This window comes from Helianthus annuus, chromosome 10, assembly GCF_002127325.2.
Source record: "Helianthus annuus cultivar XRQ/B chromosome 10, HanXRQr2.0-SUNRISE, whole genome shotgun sequence".
In the NCBI taxonomy this organism is placed as follows: Eukaryota; Viridiplantae; Streptophyta; class Magnoliopsida; order Asterales; family Asteraceae; genus Helianthus; species Helianthus annuus.
The window spans coordinates 9,973,433-9,983,668 of NC_035442.2; the positions used below are offsets into that span (position 1 = coordinate 9,973,433).

Sequence of the window (10,236 nt, forward strand, 5' to 3'; positions counted from 1 at the left end):
TATATTCCAGGGTATTTAGATATAATATACATATAAAAAATTAAAAAAAAAATATTTCTAGTGTGTCACTACGCCCACTGTTTATCACTATTCGTTACATAGAATATAGTTACCTTATCGTTGTTTGTCGTTATTCGCCATTAACAACTGTGTATACAATAAACCTTAACATGCAAGAATCCAACCAAAACTACACAAAAATCTCAAAAACCCTAATTCATTTCATAGTAAATTCCATAATTACAATATCATAGAACTCAGTTTATGAGTAACATGTGCATTGTGTATGCTTAATAATGTTGTTGCAGCAAAACGTAGATGCTTCCTTATACAAAGCTTCCAGACAAAACCGGGTCTCACCCGAAACCCTGGTGTGTGATGAAATATGCAGGATTTATACAAACCCACAAAACCAAACGCATCGATCAAACCATTACTCTCTTTTTTACCCTTTAACCAACAAGAACTTGGCTCTCGAGTTCATCTTTACCACAAAACGACGTTTATATGCATTTTTAGACGGAATCAGTCTCCGCGTCTATCATTCGTTTCTTGAAATCTTGGTGCTGAGATGTGATCACATCAAGAAGTTAGCGGATTTCCAAAGTCGCTCAAAGTTTATTTTTAATGTATAAAATGTTCTAAATCACTTTATTAAATAATTGATTATCACTTAAATGAACTTTTTTTATCAACATTAAGGCTACAGGGTGTGGTATGAAGCCCCTAGGGGCTTTATCACGCCACGTAAGCGCCACGTAGATTTTGAGATAAAAATGGCGCCCCCTTTAACAATGATGGTGTGGGACAAAGCCCCACTAGCGCCCCCTGTTTAACAGTGGTGGTGTGGTTGACGGCGCCCCGGGGCGCTATAATGGGTGACATGGCGGGGTGGCGCGATGCCACACCGTGTGGCCTAAGAGCTTATGAAAGTTTAAATATTGGAGAAATGTTTCGGCCAAGTGGGGCCCTTTTGACCCAAATGACCCATTTTTGATCTGATACCCAACCCGTTTGACCTGCCCATTTTGCGACATAACATAAGGAGTTACTCACCAAGCTCGTTGGAATCGGAGTTTTTCATTATCCTAAGCCTCTTGACGGAGTTAAGAAACATCCTGAAATAAGACGAGTGGAGTCGATGTCAAAATCGGTCAAACAAGATCTATTTGCGGGTCAAAGTTTAAAGAAATGGAAGATAAGAAAACATACTCCCAAGGAACATCTCCAACAAGCATACAATCTCCATCTTTATCTTCATAAGTTAGTACAAATTCAGATGTTCCATCCAATAATCTTGAAGGTTTAATTGCTTCTGTGCTTGACCCTAAACACATATGAATTTCAACGCATTTAGTTATGAATGGGTCGATTTGGTTTATGGGCCACATTAAATAGTATAACTAACATAAAACGAGTCAAACATGTTGAGAACTCACATAAAGTGTATCTCTGATACATACAAGTAACCTCTAAAATCACTTTATCCTAGGGGTGCAAACGAGCCGAGCAGAGCCCGAGCTCGATTAACTTATGAGAGCTCGAGGTCGGCTCGTTGGTAGTTTCTCAAGCTCGAGCTCAGCTCGTTTATTATCTATTAACTAATATATTAAATAAATATAATAGAAATAATAGACTCGTTTAGGCTCGCGAGATCGATAAGTGAAGCTTGGGCTCGGGCTTGTTTACTAAACAAGCTTATTTTTAGGTTCGGGGTCGGCTCGTAAACAAGTTTAAATAAACCCGGCTCGGCTCGGCTCGTTTACAAGACAACTTTAAATAAGGGGTAAATGTTATTAAATATTAATAAAAACTAATATTGCACTAACGCTCAACGAGCCTGACGAGCTTCACATGCCAGGCTCGAACTTGGGCTTGATAAATAAATGAGCTTTATTTTAGGCTCAAGCTCGGCTCGGAATCGATAAGGCTCGGCTCGTTTGCACCCCTACTTTATCCTAACATTTAGTATTGTAACTGTATACCTAACCTTGACCCGACCCGTTTTGACACACATTTTGACCCGTTACCAACCTGTCCCGCCTCTAATTTTAAGTTCATTGATAGCAGTTGCGGTCCGCCCACATCCATTTTTCGTACTTTATATGTTTTATAAATTTGAGTGTAATTATTAACAATTAACAATAATTACAAAGACCAACTTACATCTACTGAAGAACATTTCATGCAAGGTTTGAGCCAACATCTCATAGGATGTGTGAGCATTGAGATCAACTTTTCGTCCAATTAGAGTTCCATCGATGTTGACTTTTACTGACCGGTATTTCTTGTTGGAAAACCCGTTCCTTTCATCGGAATAATCCTTGATTCCAATCGTTCGGTTCTTGCTTTTGTTTTGTTCGGGTTTTGAGACGAAGTTTTCGGTTGGTGACTTGATTTGGTTAGCCAAAGTAGGCATCCGGTGAGCTTTACTTACAGGAGGCCATCCGACAACGCTTTTATCGCACAAATTTAAAACTTTCATTAGTTTCACTAGATATGAAAATATAAACCCAAAATTAGTGATCAAGAGATCATTTGCAGACATATAAATGTTCAGGTTTTCATTATGGAGATTGTAAAAAATGTTAAATTAAGATCCATGATTTTAAAGATTAATGGACAATAAGGGAGTGTTTGGATATGATCATTGTGACTAGAATAATCAGAATCAAATAATTTAATTTAGATGTTGGTAATGTTACATTTACTAGCAATGTTTTCAAGACTAGGCCGGACGTCACACCATTCTCCTTCCTTACTGGTACTGGTCGAGCCGGATGTAAGAACTGGGTGATTCCGTCAATATTATAAAAAAGAGTTAAATGTCATTTTAGTCCCTTTGGTTTGGGACATTTTGCCAGTTTAGTCCAAAGGTTTCATTTTTCGTCTGTGGGTCCCAAAAGGTTTTACCATTGCCATTTTAATCCACTGGTTAACTTCATCCATTTTTTCTATTAACGAGAAGGGAAATTCGTTCATTTTACATGTAATTCTGTTAACTAGAAAGGCAATTTGGCCATATAAAATGACCGAATTGCTTTTCTCGTTAATAGAAATAATGGATGAAGTTAACCCAGTGGACTAAAGTGGCAACAATGAAACCTTTTTGGACCCATAGAAAAATGAAACCTTTAGACTAAACTAGCAAAATGACCCAAACCACAGGGACTAAAATGACATTTAACTCTTATAAAAATAAGTAGGTTAAAACTAAAAAAATTTAATCAAAATCCGGTTCAACCACCCGGTTTACCGATCCAACCTACGGTTCCCGGTCCAACCGGCCGGTTCGACTCAAAATGGGTCTGATAATGTGAACAGGACCTGCCAGCCTCCGGTTCCCGGTCCGACCGGCCAGTCCAGTTTTCAAAACACTATTTACTAACTTCCCCAAACACCCCTTAAAGAAAGGGTGATCCATGCTTTCATCAAGATTCACACATTAAATTAGTTCCATAAAAGATCAGGAATATGTTTCTGCATTATCCTTCCACACGAAAAAGGGCAATTACAAAGCAATGGCAGGTAGTCGGGAACAGGTTAAAACTAAACAAAGAAAAAGGAACTCACAGATGCATGTTTTGTTCTTATTCTTTTATTAACAAAGGAGAATCATAATAGAGGATAAGAACCCTAATTATTTATTTGTAGTGGACAACAATAAAAGAATATGGTAAATTCCTGCACTTTAAATGTAGCACTAATCTATTGGTGGTGTTCATCACAACCACATAACAAATTCAAGCATCCAATATCCACAAACTAATAAATTAACCAAAAAAATCTCTAAAAATATTATAAAAAATCAAGAAAAGGGTTTTTGTGGGTTTTCTTAAAAATATTGGAAAAATGAAAAAAAAATAAATAAATAAAATTAGTGGAAAAAATTGTATACCTGGTTCCATTAGGTGGAGAAACAGAATCAGTGGCAGTTCTTTTGGTACCAGAAGTGGATGAATTTGGGATATTAACAGAAGAAGATGAAGAACAAGAATTAGGTTTAGAAACCAAAGATGTATGAAAATCTTTTGCTGTCAAGATTCTAGCATATTGACTCCAACCACCACCAGTAGCCACCATCTTTGACTTCAAACCACCACCACCACCACCACCAATACTCAACCCAAGTCCTAATTCAAGACCATCTAAACTCTCACCACTAGTAACCTCAGAAGACATAACCATAGTGTTCTTGTTATCCTCTTTTGAAACTGTCAAGATTGACCTATTGGTGGTTGACCCACCAGAAGGCACACCACCACCACCACCACCACCACCATCATCACCTGCCGGAATATGATCCAACAAACCAAGGGTAACATCCATTTTAGCAAAAAGATTGAATCTTTACAACAAAGATTGAATCTTTAACAAGAAAGACTGAGTTTTTACAAAGAAAGATTGAAGCTTTGAAGTGGGAAAGAGAGAAAGAAAACAAGGGACATGAGTTTGGTGGAAAAAGAACACATTTTGTGGGGTGGGGGGGGGGGGGTGGTGGTGGTGGAAAGTGGGACCCACATGTCGGTTTTTTGTGTCTCACAATTCATCATCGGTTTCTCCTAACTTTGTCCCTACACCAAACATATTTCTGTGTTACCATTTTTGTATCAAACACTCTGCCCCCACCAATAAAAACAACTTCTAGACTACACATAATTGTGTCTGATCTTGTTAAAAGTACAACTGTTTCTGCACAATGAATATGATTGAGTACAACACAATACAGCTGACTACTTTTGCTTCTTGTTTTTCTTTCTTTCTGTGAAAGTTGCTTTTCTAAAAGCAAAAGTTTTTTTTTTTTTAATTATTTATTTGTTTTTGTTAGTGGTTTTGTATTGAATTGTTTTGTTTGTTAAAAAGTATAGAATCCTATGCACAGATAAAGGAAGAAAGAAAGAAACAAGCAAGAATCTTAAATCACTTTTTTTTGGGTAAATACCAAGTTAAAGGGACTTCGAGATTTTGTTTGAGATGATCAAGGAAAAATATTATTATTTTTTGGAACGTTTTTTTTTTGTGGGTGACCATGTGAATATCATATAGATTATAGGGTTATAGTTATGAGATGCATATAAGTAATTTTGAAAAGCTATAAATGACTTCAAATGAACAAATTTAACTTGCTTTTAGGACAATAAAGTAGATATATAGCAAAATTTAGCGTATAAATATAAAAGTAGTGGATTATAGGCTAATATAAAATAGATAAGTGAAATAATTTCATGTATTTTGTAGTGATGACTAAGGGCGGACCTACCTTGTAACAAGGGGTAATCATTGCCCTTTTACGTTCAGACGGTAGTGTAAATTTTGAAAAAAAAATCACTCTTTTCGATTATGTTACCCCATTTTTTTTGAAACGCTGTCTCTATAAGGATTTTCTAGATCCGCAACTAGACTGATAACGTAGAGAAATTATTGTTGGTTCAGTTCTGTTCTAAACACAATGGAAAACATGAAAACATACCTGTCACCGCAGACAGTGCTGTGGAGAATCCAGTGAGAGAAGACGACATGGAGTTCGACATCTTTGTCAAGGTGATCTGGTTCCTCCTTAGGGTGCTGACTGATGATGGTGACTAAGAAAACCGAAAAGGGTATCGGCCGTAGGAGAGGGAGGTCGAACGTGATGATGTTATGCTTATGGGGTATCTCTAATTGTGTAACTGTCTAACCCCTTAACCTCCACATAAGTCTCCTTATATAAGCACCTAGGAGGAAACCTAATTAGTTAATAAGGGTAATATAGCCCATCAACAATTACCAACTAATTATTTAATAGGTTGTTATATATTTTGATCTATATAATGTAAATGATTATAATGGCTATAGATTAAATATTAATACATAATATATTTAATCTTACATTCTCCCACTTAGCCGAGTAATCATTTACTATGAGTATTAGATAAGCCTGATCAGGAGTTAACACTCATTTTAGCCTTAAACAAGTACTATAGCAGAGAAATACAGCCGTTGAATCATTATGCGACTCAGGACCCCCATTAATCATACTATAGCCTTAATTTAAAACCTAATCGTTATGATCAAAATACGCATAAGCCCTTTGTTTGATTTGTAACTTTATTTGTCTATATGCCATTATACCGGTTGAACATATTCTAAGAGACATACAAAATCAAACTGAGGAAATTTCATTAACATAAAACATAAGCTAGTACAATATGCTTAAATAAGGTCTTTACTAAATCCCATATTCCGAACATGTTCTTCGTAAACCTTAGGAGGGAGACCTTTAGTCATCGGATCCGCAAGCATATCTTTAGTACTAATATATTCGATACAAAGATTATTTTCCTCAACTCGTTCACGTACGAACAGATATTTTGTATCGAGATATAAACCAGCTCCAGTCGAACTGTTACTGTTCGAGAAACTAACGGCAGCTGAATTATCACAATAAAGCTTCAATGGTCTAGAAATTGAATTAACGATTTTGAGTCCAGTGATCAGATTTCTAAGCAACATTCCATGACAGGTTGCGTTATAAACAGCAATGTACTCTGCCATCATTGTGGAAGTTGTGGTCAACTGTTGTTTATGACTCTTCCATGAGATAGGGCCGCCTGCTAACATAAAGATATAGCCCGAAGTGGATTTCTTGTCATCTTTGCATTTTGCAAAGTCAGAATCAGAATAGCCCACCACTTCTAAATGATCACTTCTTCTATAAGTCAGTTTATAGTCTTTCGTCCCTTGCAGATATCGAAGTACCTTCTTAGCTGCTTTCCAGTGATCTAGGCCAGGATTAGTCTGATAACGGCCTAGCATTCCAGCAATATAAGCGATATCTGGGCGAGTACAGACTTGAGCATACATCAAGCTCTCGACTACTGACGCGTAAGGTATCTGGCTCATTTGCTCCTTCTCAACCTCTGTTGTCGGACACTGGAATGAACCGAAAACATCTCCCTTAACTACTGGAGCGACGGAGGGTTTGCACTGTTGCATGTTGTAACGTGTGAGGACACGATCTATGTAAGCCCTTTGGGACAATCCTAAGATCCCTTTGTTTCTATCTCGGTGAATTTCGATGCCAATGACGTAAGAAGCATCTCCGAGATCCTTCATGTCGAAGTTATGCGAGAGTAACCGCTTCGACTCATGCAACATGTCTAAACTATTACTTGCTAATAGATTATCATCTACATAAAGGACAAGTATAGTAAAGTTGCTCCCACTCATCTTGAGGTAGGTGCATTGATCCACTTGATTCTTCATAAAACCTTGCTGCTTCATGACTTCATCAAACTTGAGGTACCACTGACGTGATGCTTGTTTTAACCCATAAATGGATTTCTTCAACTTACAGACTAGATGCTCCTGACCTTCAGGTTTAAAGCCTTCAGGTTGCTTCATGTAAACATCTTCGTCCAAGTCTCCGTTAAGGAAAGCGGTTTTAACGTCCATCTGATGCAGCTCTAAATCGAAATGAGCTATTAGGGCCATGACGATCCTTAATGAATCTTTACGAGAGACAGGTGAAAACGTCTCTTGATAATCAATTCCCTCTTTCTGAGTGTAGCCCTTTGCAACCAATCTCGCTTTGTAGCGTTCAACGTTCCCATTCGGATCCAGTTTTGTTTTGAACACCCATTTGCATCCTACGGGGTTGACTCCGTTGGGTAATTCTACCAAATCCCAAACGTCATTTTTCTTCATGGAATCAAGCTCATCAATCATTGCTTTATTCCATTCAGAAGACTGATCACTGCTAATGGCTTCATTATAAGATATAGGATCATTGAGCTTTCCGGGACCATTTCAGTCAGGTACGTAAGATAATCATCCCAATTAGTAGGCCTTCTTTGCCTAGATGACCTCCTGAGTGGATTATCGGGTTCAGCGTTGTCTTGGTTTTGAGCATTTGATGTGCCATTGTCATGAGGTATAATGGGTTCTGATTGTGAAGGTGAATTTGGAGTTGGTGCAGTAGCTTCAGGTACAGTAGTTGCATTGGGTACAAGAGGAGTAATCGGAGTAATGGTAAGCGACGAATCTCCCCCCCCCCGCGTCTAGTACTTCTTGCAATTCTTCGTAAGGGTTGGTACTGCTCCCACTGACCTTGAAATCCTCCAGGAACGCGACACGCTTGGTTTCAACAATTCGGGTGACATGGGAAGGACAATAGAAACGATAACCCTTTGAATTATCAGGATACCCGATAAAGAAACAGGTAACTGTTTTAGGGTCAAGTTTCCTTAGGAAAGGATTGTAAAGTTTTGCTTCAGCAATACAGCCCCATACTTTCATATATTTAAGACTCGGTTTCCTTCCTGTCCAAAGTTCATAAGGAGTTTTAGGGACAGACTTAGAAGGAACTCCATTGAGTATATGAACAGCTGCTTTTAACGCTTCAGTCCAGAGGAATAATGGTAAATTAGTGTTGGCTAACATACTGCGCACCATGTTCATAAGGGTACGGTTTCTTCTTTCAGCGACACCGTTCTGCTGAGGTGTACCAGGTATGGTGTATTGGTTCACAATCCCCTGGCCCTTACAAAACTCATAAAATGGACCAGGAGCTTGACCCACATCAGTATGTCTTCCATAATATTCACCGCCTCTATCTGATCTCACAACTTTAATCTGACGATCTAATTGCTTTTCAACTTCAGCCTTATAATCTTTAAAAGTTGTAAGAGATTCAGATTTCTCCTTAATTAGATACAAGTACATGTAACGAGAATAATCATCAATGAAAGTGATAAATGAAGTATGTCCTGTTATGCCAGCGATTTGGTAGGGACCACTAATGTCAGTGTGAATAAGTTCTAATAAATTAGAGCTCCTAGTGGCACCTTTCTTATTCGCTAATGTCATTTTACCTTTAAGACATTTGACACATTTCCAAAATCAGAGAAATCGAGAGGAGGTAAGACTTCATCCTTTACTAGACGATTTAATCGTTCTTTTGAAATGTGGCCTAAACGCTGATGCCACAACATGGATGAAGTCTCTAAGTCTCGTTTCTCTTCCATCTTTGTGAGTGATTCATTAATGTTATATGACAACAAAGATTTGGAAAAGCCATCATCTAGTTCTAATCTATAGAGACCACCATCCAGAACACCAGTACCATAAAGAACAGAATCATAGAGGATAGAGAGTTTGCGATGACCATGGGAAACAATAAAACCGTCCATGTCTAACTTTGGTCCTGATACAAGGTTCCGAGTTACCTCAGGAACATATAAGATATCATAAAGTTTAATACATAAACCAGTTTTCATAACTAATTGTAATGTTCCAATGGCCTTCACTTCTAATTCTCGATCATCCCCAACCTTAAGCGTTCTTTGGTTTCTTTCCAGCTTCCGGATTGAAAGGAATCCCTTTCTTAGCCAGCCACTCCTTAAAGTCAGGGCATTCCTTCTGCATGTGTCCTGTCTTTTTACAGAACTTGCAGCGGATACTGCCTAAGAAGTTCTTAGAGCTAGAAGGTGCACTTGTATTAGGATTAGGCCTTTGGACTTTTGAAGCATCCTTCCTCTGATGATTGTTCTTCCTTTTCTTAGAGTTGGAGGTGGTGAAGTTGGCTACATCGGTAGTGCGATCCATCCTCATACGCTCTTCCTCCTGTACGCACATGGCGACCAGCTCACTCATCATCCATTTTTCCTTCTGAGTGTTGTAATTGATCTTAAATGCTTCAAAGGACGAAGGAAGCGAAGTGATAATAAAATGAACGAGGAAACCATCACTGATTTCCATTTCCAGCCCCTTCAGCTTATTGGCCATGTCATTCATCATCATGATGTGCTCGCGAATGCCGCTCCTCCCATCATACTTAGTTGTCACCAGCTTGAGGATAAGGGTACTAGCGTGTGCTTTAGACGTCCCTTTGAACTGCGCCTCCACATGTTCCAAGTAGGTTTTAGCATCTTCAGAATCAGGAATAGCTCCCCTGATAGCATTGCTTATGGACTGCTTCATAAACATGAGAGACATGCGGTCACACCTAGTCCACTTTTCATGAGTTAACTGCTCAACAGCAGTACTTTGAGTGGTAAGGTCCGCTGGCTTATTCGCTCTTAGAGCATAATCAAAATCCAGCAATCCAAGTGTAAGCATGAGAGCATCCTTCCATGCAACATAGTTATCACCGGTCAAAGGTGGAATCCCGCAATTGGGCGCTGATAGTGGAAATAAGATGAGCAAGTTATGATACTAAGGAAGAAGTCCTAATGTGACCTAAGGGCACGTTAAACT

At 38.5% G+C, this 10,236-nt stretch overlaps 1 protein-coding gene across 1 annotated transcript; it reads right to left on the reverse strand.

Moving 5' to 3' along the window:
* Nucleotides 1-199: 199 nt before the first annotated feature.
* On the reverse strand, nt 200-4,459 carry LOC110883946 (auxin-responsive protein IAA13). Its single transcript, XM_022131610.2, has 5 exons — nt 3,899-4,459; nt 2,167-2,456; nt 1,213-1,327; nt 1,057-1,118; nt 200-566 (listed from the first exon to the last, which is right to left on the reverse strand). The coding sequence occupies exons 1-5, from the start codon at nt 4,327-4,329 to the stop codon at nt 526-528; spliced, it is 939 nt and encodes a 312-aa protein (XP_021987302.1). The 5' UTR covers nt 4,330-4,459; the 3' UTR covers nt 200-525.
* Between the last annotated feature and the right edge of the window lie 5,777 nt (nt 4,460-10,236).